Raw genomic sequence first — 20,910 nt, forward strand, 5'->3', positions numbered from 1 at the left:
ATCCTATATAACATTTGTGGGCAGAACTGAAAAAGCGTGTGCGAGCAAGGAGGCCTACAAACCTGACTCAGTTACACCAGCTCTGTCAGAAGGAATGGGCCAAAATTCACCCAACTTATTGTGGGAAGCTTGTGGAAGGCTACCCGAAATGTTTGACCCAAGCTAAACAATTTAAAGGCAATGCTACCAAATACTAATTGAGTGTATGTAAACTTCTGACCAACTGGGAATGTGATGAAAGAAATAAAAGCTTAAATAAATCATTCTCTCTACTTTTGTGGTCCTCTGTATCTCAGCTGGTAGAGCACGGCGCTTGTAACGCCAGGGTAGTGGGTTCGATCCCCGGGACCACCCATACACAAAAATGTATGCACGCATGACTGTAAGTCGCTTTGGATAAAAGCGTCTGCTAAATGGCATATTATTATTATTATTCTGACATTTCACATTCTTCAAATAAAGTGTTGATCCTAACTGACCTAAGACAGGGAATTTTTACTAGGATCAAATGTCAGGAATTGTGAAAAACTGAGTTTAAATGTATTTGGCTAAGGTGAATGTAAACTTCCGACTTCAACTGTATCTACTGTATTACATAATATATACATACTATTTATATAATGAAAAGGTATCTACTGTATTACATAATATATACATAATACATCATATTTTGTATTATAACAATGTTATCTTCCAGTCACACATAAAGACCCAACTTTCAACACTGGACAACACTCATTATTATTACCTTTGATGCAATGTTGCCATTACTTGGTTGGACGGTTATGTTCTCAAAGAATACAAATGTTGTACAGTAAAATACCTTTTCTTACTTTCTCACCCAGTCTAAAAGCCTGTGCTTATTACCACAATATTTTCAGACACAGCACAGTGACGTTTCACAAACACCGTTTCTCACATTTTAAGTCACATATTGGCACCAGATTTATGAGACATTGTTAGTGTCAGATATCCAGCTTTGACGCGAGCATGGCTTATATCTTGCATACGTCATGTCTGGACCAGATTTCTGAGAGATTTCTGAATGTCTGCCTATGGTTAGACCTTGTTGTGAGCATACTGCCTCCCTATTCCTTATGGGCACTGGTCAAAGGTTGTGCACTATGAAGTAGGGATGTGCATATTTTCCTTCAAGATGATTCAATACGTATCTAGATACAGTGCCTTCAGAAAGTATTCATACCCCTTGACCTATTCCACATTTTGTTGTGTTACAGCCTGAATTCAAAATTGATTAAATCGATTTTTTTCTCACCCATCTACACACATTACCCCAGAATGACAAAGTGAAAACATGTTTTTAGAAATGTTCAGCTAATTTCTTGAAAATGAAATAAAGAAATAACTCATTAACATAAGTATTCACACCCCTGAGTCAATACTTTGCAGAAGCACGTTTGGCAGCGATTACAGCTGTGAATCTTTCTGGGTAAGTCTCTTAAGAGCTTTCCACACCTGGATTGTGCAACATTTTGCACATTATTATTTTCAAAAATCTTTTTTTACGGATTGGCTTCTCTTTTCCTCCCGCTTCGACCATGCATAAGGCTCACAAAAGTGATTGCTGTTAGGGATGTGACTCAAAATTCTAAAGGCACTTGCACATCTGAGCTATCTTTTTTGCAGGTGCATGGTAACAGTTGAATAAGATGAGAAAAATATAAAATAACCTGCACACTGCTCTTGATAGTATCACTGCTCTTTAATAAGCTTTACGTATCGTCCTCAAGGCCTTCGTTAGGGATGTGACAAAAGGAAAACAATTCTTAACGGTTCAACCAATTTTTTATTATTTTTTAACGTTAAACAATTAGAAAAATTCATAAAATTCCACGCAAATTCACAATGCAGATGCTCTGCTGTCAGCAACGATTTGGGTCTCACGGTGTATCCCTTTCAGATGATTAAACATTGCCCCTGTACTACCTTCCTTCTCATTTACATTCTCAAAGTATTGCCATACAGGACTTCACTGCTGTCACTTGCCTTTCTCTGCCATTTTTTAAAACTACGATGACGTAGTGAATGAGTCGACTCCAAAATAATTGATTCCTCAACTCCTTGTATGACGACTCCCGATGTCGACTCTCATTTCTTTCATAGCGAGCTAGCGAGGGACTGAGAGAGAGGGGAGGGGCACAGTATAAGCAGGTCGGCCACCAACCAGACAGTCAGAACCGTGCACTAGGCCTACCTATCGGCAATCAAAAGCTGTACCTTGCAATCAAAAAATTGTATCTTGCAATCAAAAGCTGTACCTTGCAATGAAATGCCGTATCTTGCAATTTCTTGGCTTGCAATGTCTCGCAACTTCAGTAAAGCAGGGCCTATCATCAATGAATAGGCTAGGATATTCTACACGCAACAGACCAAAGACTGAACACTCGCATCATTAGCGAAGAGAAATAGCAGGTGTGGAATCCTTAGTCCAAACCGTTTGCAACTAAAACGAGAGTTTCTAGGTAGGTCCCTCCCCTTTCGTTCAGAAACGTTTTGCAACAGAATCGGCGTAATGAATGTGAGGGAGAGAGAGTAGAGGGCAGGCAGAAAAAAACATGGTGCGCATATGTCTTGGTAATCTGAATCTCGCAATGTCTTGTCTTGCACGCCTTTATAGCCATTTAGTCTAGGTAGGATATAACACGGAAAATACTGTTTTGTGATAACTGCACTATGATTATAATACAAATGGTCCTCATTATGAAATTATCAACTTTACCCTGTATATCTAAAAATGACCATATACAATGATTGTTTAAAGCAAAACTACCAAAACTATTGCTGACGGTGAACCTGAACAATCTATTGTAAGCCCCATTCAGCAGGAATAGCCAGATGAGTTGTGTCTCCGGTAGCTTACTTTTATTCTGGTGAAACACAATTTTCAACAGTGCATTTGATAACAATAACCTAGGAAATTACATTGGTTGTAATGTACTCAACTAATAAAGCCTAATATTGCACAAGCCATTTAAGCATTTGAATGCTGAAGGCATGAAGATGTACAAGATTAGGGGCCTACCTCTCGTCAGCGCGCGAAGCTGGGCACAGTGCAGCAGTTTGACTAGGCTACTGATATTACCTGGAGTTGTTCGGCATGCAAAATTACTTGTAGATCAATGACCGTCAACACATTTATAATGACTGCATGGCCAGGCACGACTCCAACACCATCATTAAGTTTGCCGACGACACAACAGTGGTAGGCCTGATCACCGACAACGATGAGACAGCCTATAGGGAGGAGGTCAGAGATCTGGCCGTGTGGTGCCAGGACAACAACCTCTCCCTCAACGTGACCAAGACAAAGGAGATGATTGTGGACTACAGGAAAAAAAAGAGGACTGAGCACGCCCCCATTCTCATCGACGGGGCTGTAGTGGAACAGGTTGAGAGCTTCAAGTTCCTTGGTGTCCACATCACCAACGAACTATCATGGTCCAAACACACCAAGACAGTCGTGAAGAGGGCACGACAAAGCCTATTCCCCCTCAGGAGACTAAAAAGATTTGGCATGGGTCCTCAGATCCTCAAAAAATTCTACAGCTGCACCATCGAGAGCATCCTGACTGGTTGCATCACCGCCTGGTATGGCAACTGCTTGGCCTCCGACCGCAAGGCACTACAGAGGGTAGTGCGTACGGCCCAGTACATCACTGGGGCAAAGCTTCCTGCCATCCAGGGCCTCTATACCAGGCGGTGTCAGAGGAAGGCCCTCAAAATTGTCAAAGACTCCAGCCACCCTAGTCATAGACTGTTCTCTCTGCTACCGCACGGCAAGCGGTACCGGAGTGCCAAGTCTAGGTCCAAAAGACTTCTCAACAGCTTCTACCCCCAAGCCATAAGACTCCTGAACAGCTAATCATGGCTACCCGGACTATTTGCACTGCCCCCCCACCCCATCCTTTTTACGCTGCTGCTACTCTGTTAATTATTTATGCATAGTCACTTTAACTCTACCCACATGTACATATTACTTCAACTACCTCAACTAGCCGGTGCCCCCGCACATTGACTCTGCACCGGTACCCCCCTGTATATATAGCCTCCCTACTGTCACTTTATTTTTACTTCTGCTCTTTTTTTTTTCTCAAACACTTTTTTTGTTGTTGTTGTTTTATTTTTACTTCTTTTGTTTAAAATAAATGCACTGTTGGTTAAGGGCTGTAAGTAAGCATTTCACTGTAATGTCTGCACCTGTTGTATTCGGCGCATGTGACCAATAAAATTTGATTTGATTTCATTTGACATTTCCCTGCAGTTCGACATTGAAGGAGAGGACACATCAGTTGTAAAAAAAGATGAGGTATTTGCGGAAGGTAGAAAGTAATATGCCCAAAAAACAGGCGATTCGTAACATTTGAATTGATTTTCTGACCGATGCATGCTCCATTTGGATTGGTTTGGATGCACTCATCTCTAACATTTGAACCGGGGACCGATGCATATCAGTGAACCGTTACATCCCTACCATAAAGGAAATAAGATGCCATTTGGGGACTCAACCTGATACATTTCTGAATGTCTCCCTGCACTGAGACGTTGTTTTGCGAGCATGGCTTATCTCCCAGTGTAAACAGAATGAGATCATGGGACAACTGTTTGACAAGATAACTGACGCTCGTCTAGTCCAAGAGGCGCGCTAATCGGATTAGAATGCTCCACCACTCTGCCTGTGGGCTAGCCCTACTTATACCGTGCCATGTATAACATGGTTCAAGATGAGATGCAAAAGACTGATGTAATACAGTATGAGATACTACAGTACGGTGTCCATATTAGGACAGCCGCAGGGATTGTTTCAGCAGGACACCATACTGCTGGACACCATACATCATAATGTATATACCACGATAGAAGAGTTGGAGTTGGAGAGTCCTGGGCCCGTATCCACTAAGTATTTTAGAAAAGTTCCTAGGAATCCTGTTAAAACCTGCTTTAAGACAAAAAAAAACTCCCACCTCAGAGTAGTTTTCAGGATGATGTTAAGACACTGCTCAGACAAACTCTGAGCCAGGAGTAAAATCAACTCATAAAAGTTTATCTCAGCTGGTAATCACGCCAAGTTTTAGGTACTGCAAGTTAAGATGGTGAGGCATCACCAGCTGTAAACTCTAAAGCATGCTTCAGACAACTACGGTGAATGTGACTGTACATCAAATGTTGCAATTTAGTGAAAATCGATTCACGTTTGATATATACTGAACAAAACTATAAACGCAACATGTCAAGTGTTGGTCCCATGTTTCATGAGCTGAAATAAAATATACAATAAATGTTCCATACACACAAAAAGCTTATTTCTCTCAAATTGTGTGCACAAATTTGTTTACATCCCTGTTAGTGAGCATTTATCCTTTGCCAAGATAATCCTTCCACCTGACAGGGATGGCATTTCATATTAAACAGCGTGATCATTACACAGGTGCACTTTGTGCTGGGGACAATAAAAGGCCACTCTAAAATGTGCAGTTTTGTCACACAACACAATGCCACAAATGTCTCAAGTTTTGAGGGAGCGTGCAATTGGCATGCTGACTGCAGGAATGTCCACCAGAGCTGTTGCCAGAGAATTGAATGTTAATTTGTGACTGACCGCCTTGATTCAGCCTTATGTAGCAAAATTTGAAATTGTGTTTTTTACATTGAATTAAAGCAGAGACAGAGCTACAAAATGGTGTATCATACACTGCATTTAAGGGAACAATGGGAAAGTAATTCTGCTTTGACAGTTGATAAATTTGTAATCTCACTTTTGAGAAAATGGCCTTTGAATGTTTTGGTACCTACTGAAGAGCTCTTCTTTGTCTACACCCATTCAGCATCGTTCAGAGCACACACTTTACGCTCTGGCCAATGAGTAGGGTTGATTTGAGCGTTCTGACCTCACAACGGCAGTCAAGCACCCAAGCTAACTGGTTAACATTGGCTAGCTTGCTAGCTACTTCCAGAAACTAAATTGGGATTATGGTTCATTGTTTACCTCTGGATAACATGAAAACAGCCTAACCAGCTCTGCTAGGGTGAGTAAAATGGTCAGTCGGTGTCGCTAGTGCGCCCTAGCAGAGCTCGCCCTAGCAGAGCTTTTTTCATGTTATCCAGAGCGTTGGTGACTGTAACTGTGCTGCTGGCAACAATTTAATTACGCTTTTTTGCCAACGTTTACTGACACCGGTCATATTCAACGGGTGTTGTGGGTTCGTAAATTCTTCAGTTATTCTGCGCTCTGGCATACTCAGACTGAATTTACGAATGCACCCGAAATGGTTACTTGCATAGTGGAGTCTTTTGTTAAGACATGTAGCTAGCTAGCTAGGTAAACAATTAACCATAATCCCAACTCATGACGTTACTACCCTGCATTAATCTGCAGGTAGCTAACCAACCAGGTTCAATGTTAGCTAGCTAACATGAGGTTCTAACTAGCCAAGCAAATGGCTCTGAGATATAATACATTAGCTAGCGAACCGGCTAGCTAACAGAAACGTGTAATATTAGAAACGTGTAATATCTGAAAATGTAGCTAGCTAGACTATCTTACCCGTATACATCATGCATGATGGACGCATCTCCCTGTCACGGATGCCATGGTTGCCCTTAGTTTGAAAATGTAATCCGGAGACAGGTGTTTTCTCCATCTCTTTAGCTATCATACTCTAATTCCACTGATTTCAAAACTCGATCCTCCAGAAAGTGGAGAGCAACACTTATGCAGCTCCACAAACACGATACAATTTCACATGTTCCAGAAGTCATTTCTGTCAAGAAACGCATTTTGATCAAATAAAATAAAATACGTTCAAATGGCTCTCCTGTGAAGTAGTGACCCGCGACATACACCTAGTTCCCTGAAACGTGTCATATTTCTCTACCATAAGCCGGCTCCAATGTCGTTTTAGAGAATTCGGCAGTACGTCAAACCGGCCTCACAACCGCAGACCACGTGTAACCACACCAGCCCAGGACCTCCACATCCGGCTTCTTCACCTGCAGGATCGTCTGATACCAGCCACCCGGACAGCTGATGAAACTGATGAGTATTTCTGTCTGTAATAAAGCCCTTTTGTGGGGAAAAACTAATTCTGATTAGCTGGGCCTGGTTCCCCAGTGGGTAAGCCTATGCCCTCCCAGGCCCACCCATGGCTGTGCCCCTGTCCATTCATTGTGAAATCAATAGATTACAGCCTAATTAATTGATGTAAATTGACTGATTTCCTTATATGAACTGTAACTTGTTGAAATTGTAGCATGTTGCAAAATACCATAATGTCAAAGTTTTATCATTTGTTTTGCATTTTTAAAGATTGATAGAAATGTAATAACTAAAATAGAGTCGTTGCATAGGTATTCAGCTCCCTGAGTCAATACATTTTAGAAACACCTTTGCCATCGATTACAGCGGTCTTCTTGGGTAAGTCTCTAAGAGCTTTCCACACATGGATTGTGCAATATTTGCCCATTATTCTTTTCAAAATTCATCAAGCTCTGTCAAGATGTTGGGGATCATGGCTAGACAGCGATTTTCAAGTCTTGCCATATATTTTCAAACAGATTTAAGTCAAAACTGTAACATGGCCACTCAGGAACATTCACCGTCTTCTTGGTAAGCAACTCCAGCGTATATTTGGCCTTGTGTTGTAGGTTATTGTCCTGCTGAAAGGTGAATTCTTGACCCAGTCTCTGGTGTAAAGCAGACTGAAGCCGGTTTTCCTCTAGGATTTTGCCTGTGCTCCATCCTGTTTCTTTTTTATCCTGAAAAACTCCCCAGTATTTGCCGATGTCAAGCATACCCATAACATGATGCAGCCACCACCATGCTTGAAAATAAGGAGGCAGTTACTCAGTGATGTGTTGGATTTGCCCCAAACATAAGGCTTTGCATTTAGGCCAAAAATATGCAATATTCCTTTGCTGTTTTTTTTTTCTCCCATTATTACTTTAGTGCTTTGTTGCTTACAAGATGCATGTTTTGGAATATTTTTATTCTGTATATTTGTATTCTTCTTTTCACTCTATTATTTAGGTCATTATTGTGGAGTCACTACAATGTTGTTGATCCATCCTCAGTTTTCTCCCATCACAGCTATTGAACTCTGTAACTGTTTTAAAAATCACCAATGGCCTCATGGTAGCATCCCTAAGCAGTTTCATTCCTGTCCTTCAGCTCAGTTCAGAAGGATGACTATCTTTGATGTGTCTGGCTGGTTTAATACATCATCCACAGCATAATTATTAACGTGACCATGCTTAAAGAGATATTCAATGTCTGATCTTTTATTGTTACCCATCTACCAATCACTGCCCTTCTTTATGAGGCTTTCGAAAAGCTCCCTGGTCTTTGTTGTTGATTATGTGCTTGAAATTCAATACTTGACAGATGTTGTATGTATGGGGGACAATGGTTAGTCAACCCCTATTATTTTACACAGAGTGAGTCCATGTAACTTATTATGTGATTTGATATGCCAAATTGTACTCCTGAACTAATTTAGGCTTGCCTAAACAAAGGGGCTGAATACTTATGCAAATACTATATTTTAATTCTCATTGATATTCATCAACAACAAAAAAAATACAATTAAACCCATTTGAATCCCACTTTGTAACAATAAAATGTATGAATACTTTTGCAAGGCACTGTAACAAGAGAATAACTGCTGATGCAAAACCACATTTCACCTTGTGTATTCTATATACTATTCTATCTCACAACAGTAAGAGACCCAAATGAGTTCCCATAAAATAATTAATAATAATAAGAAGAACTTGGAAATTGATCCGAGGGCCTTAAAAAGGGGGACGGAGTTACCCATCCATGCCCTAGATGATGTCAATTGCCCAACTGATAGCACCACTCCAAAGGAATAACTTGAAATTACATGTAGGTTAATCAAATAATCAAAATAAAAAGGTGATTATTTACTAGCCTTGTGGTCATAAGTATTTAGGCATATCATGTAAATTTGGTATTGTGTAAAATCATTGTCAAAAGCGCAATGGATAGCGTACTGTTGCATGTAACTGGACAGCTCATAAGGTGTCCTAAATATCTGTTGACTAGGTGTGACTCTTATGACTAAAGAGGCTTCATGCATAGCTTTTATTTTGACCCATCAGAGTAGGAGTAAAATGTCTCTATTCTCAGGATTTATGACCGCTTTGTGGATATGACCCCTGATCTACACAGCATTCAGGCTTGTCATGGCATACTTACCCAACCTCAGAGAGAACTCATAGAACTTCTTTAGTTTCCCGACCAGTGGGACCACAGCAGCCCAGGCTCGCTCCTGTACCCGGTCCTCACTTGGGTTCTGTATCGCCTGGATGAGAGTGAGTGAGTGAGTGAGTGAGTGAGTGAGTGAGAGGATTAAAATGTCAGATTCCTCTGAAACAGATTAAACTCCATAATAGCCCCCCTTTACACACAATGAGACGTTTTGATCAAAAGGCCTTAACAAAACAAAAAAAAATGTGTAAGAAGAATTCAGAACATTTGCACTGAAAAAAAAAATAAGCAAAAGCTGAGAGCAAACTGGCTATGGCTCCCCCATTTCCATGGCAACCATGAACAGTAGCAGGTATCAAGCCAAAATTGGCTACTGGTAATGAAAGCCATAGAGTTTGGCAAACTTGGCATAAAATGTCTAAATGTCCTTTGCATTTAATTCAGTTGTATTTACATTTTTCAGCTTTTGACATTTCAACTTTTATAGCGTATTACACTAGAACAGGGGTCTTCAACCTCTTGCCCAGGGACACACTCCCAGGGACCCACCCCCATCATATGTTTGCAAAATGTCTATGTCAAGAAAGTTAACCAGCTGCCAGCGGCACTTGCCGCGACTGGTACTCGCGGGTGCTTTTTCAAAGCCTGGCAGATACTCCAATGTGTGTAATTTGCTCAATATTAGAAGTTGATATTTATACTGAAGGTACGTAATACAAAATGTGTTTATTTTGTTGTTGCTAGCCATATTCATAAAAACCTTTTTTTATGCAGACCACCTGCAGTACCTCGGGGCCGCGGACCCCAGGTTGAATACCTCTGCACTAGAACGCTAAAATATTCCCATATTTTTTCCAGAACATTTGCTCAAATTGAGGATAGTTAACCAAACTCCTCTGGTGTTTATTAACTTAACCCTTAACCCACCTGTCGTATCTCTTCTCCTGCTCCGTTGTAGGATTGCAGGTCGTCTAGGATAGCCAGAGCCTCCATCAGTACCTCGTTCACCTGCTCCCATACTGCCCTCTCTGCCTCTGTAGGCTGGGCATCTGTAGTAGGTCAGAAAGCAATTCATAGCAAACATTGATACAACTTTTATAGAATGTTGATGCAAAGTGGCGCAGAGTATTGGGCATTTTTTTGTGTGATTCCTTTTTAGTTGTTCATTATCTCTACAAGAAAAACAGACAAAAAAATTGCAGTGTAGCACTTAATAATAACTTCATGTAATAAAGCATTTATAATGGATTAGTAAATAGTTTATTCATCATTTAGTAATTATTACTCCCAAATTTGTAAATGTTAGTAACCTAGTTATTCACACATTTATAAACAACTTTTAAAGTGTTTAATAATTATTCATAAGGCCATTAATAAGATGTTTAATATAGGTTCTTATAAACAATTCACTAATCATTAGTTAAATCTTGCGTAAATTGGTTAGCTGCGTGACTAAATTCTGGGTCCATACGTGTTCGAAATTGCGAGTTCTGGTTTGCGAATTCTCCACCCTCGCAAAAGGAAACTCTCAGCCAAAGCCCCCCCGCTCCACTATTTTTCACCACACGTGCGAAGAAGTTGATGTTTAAGCAATCCTGGTACTTCCAAATAATCAGTGATGAAAACCCAAACACCGAAACTACTGCTGCTCATTATACTATGCTCTTCGGTTTATGCGCAGAATCTGTTGACGAGAGATTAAGAGTAGTCCATCGACTGCTTACAAGGTAAGGAAACAAATATCTGAATACATTATTTCGCTGAACCATCCCATTACGTTTTTAAGACTTACTACCTTTTAAAGGCCCAGTACGGTGCTGCCAAACAAAGCCTTGTGTGAAATAGTCTGTGGTGAAAAGACTGAAGCACTGGAAGCATATAAAGGTTATACTGTACATGTAACATTTCTACCTCAATCACATATCAGTAGTAATGAAGGAATCAAAATCCATTAAAGAAAAACTGTTGTTTGTAGGCTCCCTGTTTTATGATTAGTTCACGTTCACGAGGTTGATAACATTAACAAAACATTCACATTACAACTCTTCCACAAGTCTTTGCCACAGTTGTTTCACAACATGTTTTGTGAATAAAATGTTCAATACAATTCTCAATATATTTATTTTAACATCCTGTGTTGTGTGCTTACTCTTTTACCATTGATATGTTCAAGGCTATTTTGAGACCTTGAGGAGCATCAGGTAGTCCTGGAATATCTACCAATGGCATGTCCATCTTTTTGTGAGAAATTACACTGGTCACTCAAAACATTTATAAAGTATTTATAAAGTATAAATAGCCCACACTTTCGATGAGGCCATGCAAAAATACTTAACTAATGATTAGTAAATGGTTTATAAGGACCTATATTAAACATATATAAAATTTAGTAATGATTACTAAATGATGAATAAACTATTTACTTATCCATTATACATGCTTTATTAAGTGGCGTTATTATTAAGTGATGCAAAATAACAAAGGTATTACTTGATTGTCTGTACATTAGAAATAGTGTGTACGATTTCCCACCAAAGCTCATCCCCTCACCCCAATGGGCATGGCTACTCCCTCACCCTACTCCCCAATCTCCAAAGAAAGAAATACAGTATATCTATAGAGCTTTTTCAAAAAAGATCAAATGATGCATTTTTTTATCAGGGATAATGGTTGTTTTTTTCTCAAGCCCATGTTTGCCAGGTTCCTTCATTTCAGGTAGCTCCTTCCTTCTCTGTATCCTACCAGGCGGGCCTCCTAAAGCTTATTTTATCCATTCAACCATCATTTTTCATCCTGACTCGCTTCTCTGCATTTCCCCCTCTCTCGCCCTGCTAAATCCCATAAACACTAACCCTCGGCTAATTCCAAATTCTGACCTAAGCTGCAAATTCCAAGATGAGGGAGAGAGGGGGGAAATAGAGAGAGATGGGAGAGGTTTTCTGCGGCAATGATCTTCCAATCAGATTTCATGTCAGGTAGCATTTCCAGACCCTGCTGTGCCTTCGAAGCCCCTAAAAATATCTGACCTAGTATTCCTAGAATCCCAAATTTGATAGGTAAGCCTGATGCTCCTATGCTTTTAGCATCCCGATCCAATAGGTTCACCAGATACTCTTATGGAAACACGTGGATAAATAGGACAGACTGGTATTTTAGCCTTAATGTGAACTGTTGCCTTAAGTGAACTATGCAAATCAAAGATCTGAATTTAACCGAATGGAAGTCATAAGTATCCTCCAACATGTTGGAGGAGAATACCATTATGAGGTAAGAGAGGGCCATGGATTTGATACTTTGCTAATAACATGGTTGAGTTTGTACAGGGACGAGCTGAATGCATGGAAAGCAACATTTTTGACAACTTCCAGACATAACGTCAGCGCTGAGGACAATTTAGGCTTGGGGACAATTTGTAGTTTAGAGTAGTCAATTCAGGAAATAAAATTAAACTAACAAGTTGCTTTTAAATATAATTTCATCCCAATACACCACCCTACCACTACTTTTTTCTTTGGAGGAATCAGTGACGCTATAGATGTGGTGTGTGCATGCATGTAAATCACTTACTCTCAAAGTCCAGGAAGAAATTCCCTGCATTGTTGTCTATGTCCCTTGTCAACACCTTGATCAGGTTCCCCATACCGGCAAATCAAGAACCTAAACACAGGAGGATGGGTAACATTAGATATGCATGACTGGCTCATCCTTATTTAGTACCCTCACCATTCCTGTGGGCATTGCTGGGCATGTACGTCTGTGTGAGACCATCTGTCCAGAAAAACGTGCATATTGTATGAAGATTAAGATGAACATACAACAGAGTCTGCTTGTCTGAGTGTGTAAAATGTGAGTGTTAACTAAAATGTGTGTGTGTGTGTACATGCCTGCCTGACCCTCTCTCAGCCACCTGCTCTGTCACGATGTACACATCTGGTCGCCACTGAGAGCGTGACAGAAAACAACTGCCACTTGGGGACTGACAGGAACAGGGGGAGAGGAGTGTGTGCATGTGTTTGTCGTGTGTGCGTGTGTGTGTCAAGCGTTCGTGCGACACCACTTTAACGCTTCCCTCACTGCCAACTGCCACCTATAACAGGGCTTACCCTGACTAATTCATGGTAAGCATAGGGCTATATTACAAAGAAGGTTCAATGAGTTAGCCAGCTAACCTGCCTAAATATTCTGATATAACTTTTTATTTTGTAGAAAGATAAGCTTGAAATGGCATGGTCTAATTGATGTAACAAATTAAAAGACATATTAGCGTTTTTAATGGACCAGAAAATCTGTAGTTATTTCTGGTTGTTTATCAAAGTTAGCTGGCTAACTCATTGATCTTGCTTTGTAGTATACCCCTCAGGTGTTGGAGAACTCCCAAAAAAATGGCAGCGATTAACTTCTTGCGCTAAGGTTTTATTCCATGATCAGATGAACTCCAACTTCCACCTCTTAACCCAGGGATGGTCAACTGTTCTCCTGGAGAGCTACTGAGTCTGCAGGCTGTTGCTCAAACCCTAACACATTGGGACTGTACCCCCAGCCCTAAAACACTCACTCTGCTGCTGGCTGAACTGGTTCTGACTTTGTTTCTTCTGTTGTATCAACATGCCGCACACACACACACACAATACTGGTAATCGTATTACAATAACTGGCCACATTACATGACTGTACCAAGGCTGGGCATGATCCAAACCCATTTCCTAAAAACTCATCTCTAAAGCATGCTACACATAAATATAAACACACACACACAAACACACAAACGTTTGTTTTACTATCCTTGTGGGGACCAAACAATTGATTCCCATTCAAAATCCTATTTTCCCTAACCCTAAACCTAATCCCTAACCCTAACCCTAACCCAAATCACTAAGCCTAAAATAGCCTTTTTCCTTGTGGGGACCGGCGAAATGTCTCCACTTGTCCAACATGTTCCTTGTTTTACTATCCCCACAAGGATGGTAAAACCAAAAACACACACACAAACACAGTCTACCCCATGAACTTGATGGGAAGGAGTTGAAGCCAAGTTGACTATTGGGGCAATTCCAATGGGAGTTCAACCAGAGAAAAAATTTACTAAATCAAAGCATGTTCCTAATTATCCTTAAGGTATATATTTTGGAGGGTAAACTTTATTTTACCAGTGAATGTAGGAAATTGGATGATTGTTTTTTCCATTAGAGTATGATGCCAAGTGTCAAATAACACTTTTTAGTAATATATATATATATATATATTTTTAAAGGGCTTACAGAGCTTGTTTTGCCACTCACACCTGTCACCCAGTGTTTGTTATGAAGTTGACATGTTAATGAAGAAAAGTACAGAAAGGTGAGTTGGCGGTATATTACTTCATTTGCATATTTTAATACAATATTTCAGAAAAGGTGTTATATAAAAAGTATAATATTTGTGTCTACATTCAACTGGTAATTGGCATCACTCACACCTGCACTGTTGGAGCTCGGAGCTTAAGTATTTCACTGCACACTGCAACTACATCTGCGACCCTGTGCATGTGACCAAATTACAATCCAACAGTCCATTTTCTATATAAAGAGAAAACAATGCTCTATTCGGGTGTGGTGCCAGGCCATAGCCTATGCAGTATATTATTGAGACTACCTGTAATCATGTAGTTCTAAGGTACTATGGCTTCTGTTTACATTTGAAAAACATTCCAGATGACTACAAATGATCAATAAATCAAACTCTGTTTCATAACAGAGGGTGTAACAATGCTAATTTTTCTACGCCAATATTTATAAGGCCACTTTTTGGGGGTATACACCCCCCCCCGAAGTGGTACTATAGACCAGGGTTTCCCAAACTCGATCCTGTGCATGTTTCCAGCACTACACAGCTGATTCAAATAATCAAAGATTGATGATAAATTGGTTATTTGAATCAACAACAACAAAAAAACCTGCACCCAGGAGGGGGGTGAGGGTTTGGGCTGCCCATCGATGACTTAACTAAGACTGACTATCTTATGTGATGGGTAATTACAAAGTCGAAGTCCACCCCTTACATTCCCAAACCCGATATGGTGCACTACTTTTGAAAAGAACCCTATGGGCCCTGGTCAAAAGTAGTGCACTATAAAGGGTATAGTGTGCCATTTGGGATACACCCACTGACTCCATGTGGATTTGGGATAGGAGCCAGGTAGATTGAGCTAGCTTGGTGACTACAAAGCCAGACAAACATAGTCCATCGGTATGTACACTACCGTTCAAAAGTTTGAGGTCACTTAGAAATGTCCTTGTTTTCCAAAGAAAAGCCATTTTTTTGTCCATTAAAATAACATCAAATTGATCAGAAATACAGTGTAGACATTGTTAATGTTGTAAATGGCTATTGTAGCTGGAAACGGCTGATTTTTAATGGAATAGGCGTACAGAGGCCCATTATCAGCAACCATCAGTCCTGTGTTCCAATGGCACGTTGTGTTTGCTAATCCAAGTTTATCATTTTAAAAGGCTAATTGATCATTAGAAAACCATTTTGCAATTATGTTAGCACAGCTGAAAACTGTTGTGCTGATTAAAGAAGCAATTAAACTGGCCTTCTTGAGACTAGTTGAGTATCTGGAGCGTCAGCAATTGTGGGTTCTATTACAGAATCAAAATGGCCAGAAACAAATACCTTTCTTCTGAAACTCGTCAGTCTATTCTTGTTCTGAGGAATGAAGGCTATTCCATGAGAGAAATTGCCAAGAAACTGAAGATCTCGTACAACGCTGTGTACTACTCCCTTCACAGAACAGCGCAAACTGGCTCTAACCAGAATAGAAAGAGGAGTGGGAGGCCCCGTGGCACAACTGAGCAAGAGGACAAAGAGTGTCTAGTTTGTGGAACAGACGCCTCACAGGTCCTCAACTGGCAGCTTCATTAAATAGTACCCGCAAAATAACCAGTCTCAACGTCAACAGTGAAGAGGCGAGTCCGGGATGCTGACCTTCTAGGCAGAGTTGCAAAGAAAAAGCCATATCTCAGACTGGCCAATAATATAAAAGATTAAGATGGGCAAAAGAACACAGACACTGGACAGAGAACGATTGGAAAAAAAAGTGTTATGGACAAACAAATCAAAGTTTGAGGTGTTCGGATCACAAAGAACATTTGGCGCTTGCAACGCCAGGGTTGTAGGTTCGATTCCCACGGTGGGCCAGTATGAAACATGTATGCACTCACTAACTGTAAGTCGCTCTGGATAAGAGTGTCTGCTAAATTACTAAAATGTCTAAAGAAATTATTATTATTTCTATTAAAAATCATTATTTCTAACCTTGTCAATGACTACATTTCCTATGCATTTTGCTATATTTCCTACTCAAACTCATTTCATGTATGTTTTCATGGAAAACAAGGACATTTCTAAGTGACCCCAAACTTTTGAACGGTAGTGTATGACTAATGGGTAACTGCTGAGTAGCAGGAAGGTTGCTCACTCTGGCCTCTCCTTCAGTCCTTTACTGCCCCCTAGCTGTCAGTCAGGAAAAGTCTAATGCAGAAAAGGTCTAAACCAGTGGTCTACAACCCAATAACATCTCCTTTCTCCTGATATGTGCACTCATTCTACAAGTCAAATCTTCTTTCTTTTGATATTGAATGCTACATGAGATATACCGGAGTTGGATTCAATTCCATTTTGATTCTAGTTATCACATCAAGTCAATTGACACATCTCTTTGAATTAGGCCCCATTGAACAGTGAGCTGGCACGTAAACATACTTCTGGATTAATGGTTAAAGGTGTATTCTGTAACATTTCCACACACAAATAGCCCTTAGTGGTATATCTCTAGTAGTAGTAGTAAATCAAATTCCATTGGGGGAAAAATAACAATAACCTAGAACCGTTAGCTGCCATCCACAAAACCTGTTTGCCTCCCTGGGACCTCACCAAAGTGTCAGCCACCCTTACTTACGTCATCCCTAAGGCCAGATCACAGGCTTCAGTGGCATATGGGGGAGTTTGGAGTAAGGGGGAAGTTTTGTGTTTGGGTTACTTAGAGATAAGGGATTTGCCAAGACTTAACCCCCCCTGGCCTAGCCTATGGGACTGGCTAACGCTAATCCAAGCAACTGCAGTTAGCCAGTTTAGCAACACAGGGCAAAACACTCAATTAGCTTCATTTCTAGCATTTGGCTGTAAGGCAGCAGCTACATCATCTCATTAATCCATGGTGTTAGACTACCAACACATGCTTTGGAAGGGTCAGAAGTGGGTGGCTGTGTCTTTATCATTTAGCTTTTCAACATACTTCTTATTAATTGGGCTTGCGATACAGCTATTTTACTAACCACATCAACAACATTTCCTTTTCCCAATGAGAATAGAAAGGTTCAGAACTTTTGTAAAACATCACAGTACGGTTGAAATATATATGGCAAATAGAAATCCTATATGGATGGTGTTGAGAGATAGATGGGAGGTATTGAATAGAGTTGAAGGATGGGACTAATAACAAATAACAACAAATAATAACAAAGATAGCTAATAATGTAAGCATACTGTGTCCATAATAAGTATATAGGTTGTATGTTGGGAGCTTTTGGGAAAGAGCACAGTTAGAAAGATATGGCATATAGAAGCAAACCGGATGGACATCATGAAAATGATCGGAGAGGTTGAGAGTAGAAGAAGTTCAGGAGCAATATATATATATATTGCTCCTGAACTTCTTCTACTCTCAACCTCTCCGATCATTTTCATGATGTCCATCCGGTTTGCTTCTATATGCCATATCTTTCTAACTGTGCTCTTTCCCAAAAGCTCCCAACATACAACCTATATACTTATTATATATATATATATATATATATATATATATATATATATATATATATATATATATATATATATAATAGAATTATTGTAAAATTAACTCTGTCCATAAGTGTCACGATCGTCTAATGAGGGAGACCAAAGCGCAGCGCGTTGAGCGAACATGACTTTATTAAATTAAAGTACTCACTACAAAAAAACAACAAACAATGACGAATCGTGAAGTCCTCAGTTACAATGACTGACAAGGAACAAAAACCCACAACACTAAGGTGAACACTGACAGTTTAAATATGGCTCCCAATCAGAGATAACGAGCCGACAGCTGACACTCGTTACCACTGATTGGGAGTCACACGACCAAACAAGGAAACACAACACAACCAATACCAAACACAACCAAATGAACACACCCTGGCTCAAAATACACAGTCCCGGAGCCAGAGCGTGACAGTACCCCCCCCTAAAGGCGCGGACTCCGACCGCGCCTACACCCCAAATAGGGAAGGGCTGGGTGGGTATTGCTCCTCGGAGGCGGCTCCGGCTCCGGGCTTGACCACCCTACTACAATCCCCCCGTAGTGCCCCCAGTCCGATCTGACCCAGTTAGCTGGATCAGGACTGCCGACGCGCACCCCTGGCTTGGCGCGTGAGGCAGGAATGGACCGGACCTGGCAGACGATACGCACCCTTTGCATGGTGCGTGGAGCCGGAACAGGCCTCACCAGGCTGAAGACTCGCATCCCTGGCTTGGTGCGAGTAGCAGGAATGGGCTGAATCCGGCTGACGACTCGCACCCTTGGCTTGGTGCGAGTAGCAGGAATGGGCTGAATCCGGCTGACGACTCGCACCCTTGGCTTGGTGCGAGTAGCAGGAATGGGCTGAATCCGGCTGACGACTCGCACCCTTGACTTAGTGCGAGTGGCAGGAACAGGCTGAACCCGGCTGACGACTCGCACCCTTGTCTTGGTGCGGGGAGCAGGACTGAGCCGGACCGGGCTGACGACGCGCACCACTGACCTGGTGCGGGGAGCTTGGATGGGCCGGACTGGGCTGGCGACGCGCACCACAGACTTGGTGCGGAGAGCAGGAACGGGCCGGACAGGGCTGACGAAACGCACCATAGACTTGGTGCGGAGAGCAGGAACGGGCCGGACAGGGCTGACGACGCACACCACTGGCTTGGTGCGGGGAGCTTGGATGGGCCGGACTGTACTGGGGACACACACCACTGGCCCTACACCGGGATCTGGAACGGGCCGGACCGGACTGGCAACACACGCCAGTACCTCTCGCCGTGCCTCTACTTCCTCCATCCCCTCTTCGACCAGTGGCCCCCGTAACCCGGCGGCCTCCTCCGGCAACCCACTGGACCGCTCTATCGCGGCCTCCTGCTGGTCCGACGTCGTGAGCCCCCCCCTAAAAAATTTCTGGGGTTCTCTCCTCTTCGTGGACCAGGCCTCCATCGTTCTCGCCAGACTATCACCCCACTGCTCCAAAGTCCAACCTCTCTCCTCTTCTCTTGGCTTGGCCCAGTCGAGACTCCTACTCAACTGCTCCCAAGTCCATCCTCTCTCTTCTTCATGCTGCTTGATCTGGTTAAGGTGGGTTTTTCTGTCACGATCGTCTAATGAGGGAGACCAAAACGCAGCGCGTTGAGCGAACATGACTTTATTAAATTAAAGTACTCACTACAAAAAAACAACAAACAATGACGAATCGTGAAGTCCTCAGTTACAATGACTGACAAGGAACAAAAACCCACAACACTAAGGTGAACACTGACAGTTTAAATATGGCTCCCAATCAGAGATAACGAGCCGACAGCTGACACTCGTTACCACTGATTGGGAGTCACACGACCAAACAAGGAAACACAACACAACCAATACCAAACACAACCAAATGAACACACCCTGGCTCAAAATACACAGTCCCGGAGCCAGAGCGTGACAATAAGGTGTACATAGTAAGTATAGACCGGAAGTAGAGGCCTGGGCATTGTTGTTCACTAATTTACTCCAAGTAGGGAAAGGAAGGTGGGGTTGAAAAGTAATAAAGGGGAGTATATATATTTAAAAAAACATGGGGGATTGGAAGTGATGCAGACAATTACATTGATAGAAGATACAATCTATCTGCAATATTAAGCTGATCCATTCCCCCCAGAAAAAAAACAAAAAAACATTTCCTTTAACTTTTTATAAACAACTGAAATTCCGACCACTTTCCCAACAAGTTAGACAGAAACTTAGAGTGTGTGACATCTTGGTCTACTTCTCTGCTATTCAAATCTGGAATCAGAACATAATTATCTGCTACCAATCAAAGGTTACAGTTGTTTGTCAGAGTTTAGAGTGACAAAAAGTAGCTAGCTAATGTCAGTTAACAGCTCTATCATGTCTCGTCATTGAGCAGTCCAAACGAAGCCGTTGCTATGAATACTCACAAACGCATATGACCATATGGGCGAGCGCTGGCAAAAATTATGAAGAGGGTGAAGAGAATGATTGAATTTAGAACAATAGTGTAATGATGATGAAGAATTGTGAACACCAAGAGAGTAGCTACTACTGCCAAGGAGGCAGCCAAGGCAACAGCGTCTATCTAATTTACATAAGTATTCACACCCCTGAGTCAATACATGTTAGAATCACCTTTGGCAGTTATTACAGCTGTGGGTCTTTCTGGGTAAGTCTTTAAGAGCTTTGCACACCTAGATTGTACAATATTTGCACATTATTATATTCATAAATTCATCAAGCTCTGTCAAATTGGTTGTTGATCATTGCTAGACAACCATTTCAAGTCTTGCCATAGATTTTTAAGCAGATTCAAGTAAAAACTGTAACTATGCCACTCAGG

At 41.4% G+C, this 20,910-nt stretch overlaps 1 protein-coding gene across 1 annotated transcript in view; it reads right to left on the minus strand.

The window, feature by feature from the left end:
* The window catches only part of fam49ba (family with sequence similarity 49 member Ba), a 75,231-nt gene that overhangs the window by 25,950 nt on the left and 28,371 nt on the right, over positions 1 to 20,910 (minus strand). The window contains exons 2-4 of the mRNA XM_084139940.1: positions 12,815 to 12,904; positions 10,175 to 10,296; positions 9,236 to 9,341 (exon numbers count right to left, since the gene is read on the minus strand). Of these exons, the coding sequence (XP_083996066.1) occupies positions 9,236 to 9,341; positions 10,175 to 10,296; positions 12,815 to 12,887 (301 nt within the window). The 5' untranslated portion in view covers positions 12,888 to 12,904. The remainder of the gene's footprint in view (positions 1 to 9,235; positions 9,342 to 10,174; positions 10,297 to 12,814; positions 12,905 to 20,910) is intronic.

The sequence above is a fragment of the Coregonus lavaretus genome, assembly GCF_964263955.1.
Source record: "Coregonus lavaretus genome assembly, chromosome: 23".
In the NCBI taxonomy this organism is placed as follows: domain Eukaryota; kingdom Metazoa; phylum Chordata; class Actinopteri; order Salmoniformes; family Salmonidae; genus Coregonus; species Coregonus lavaretus.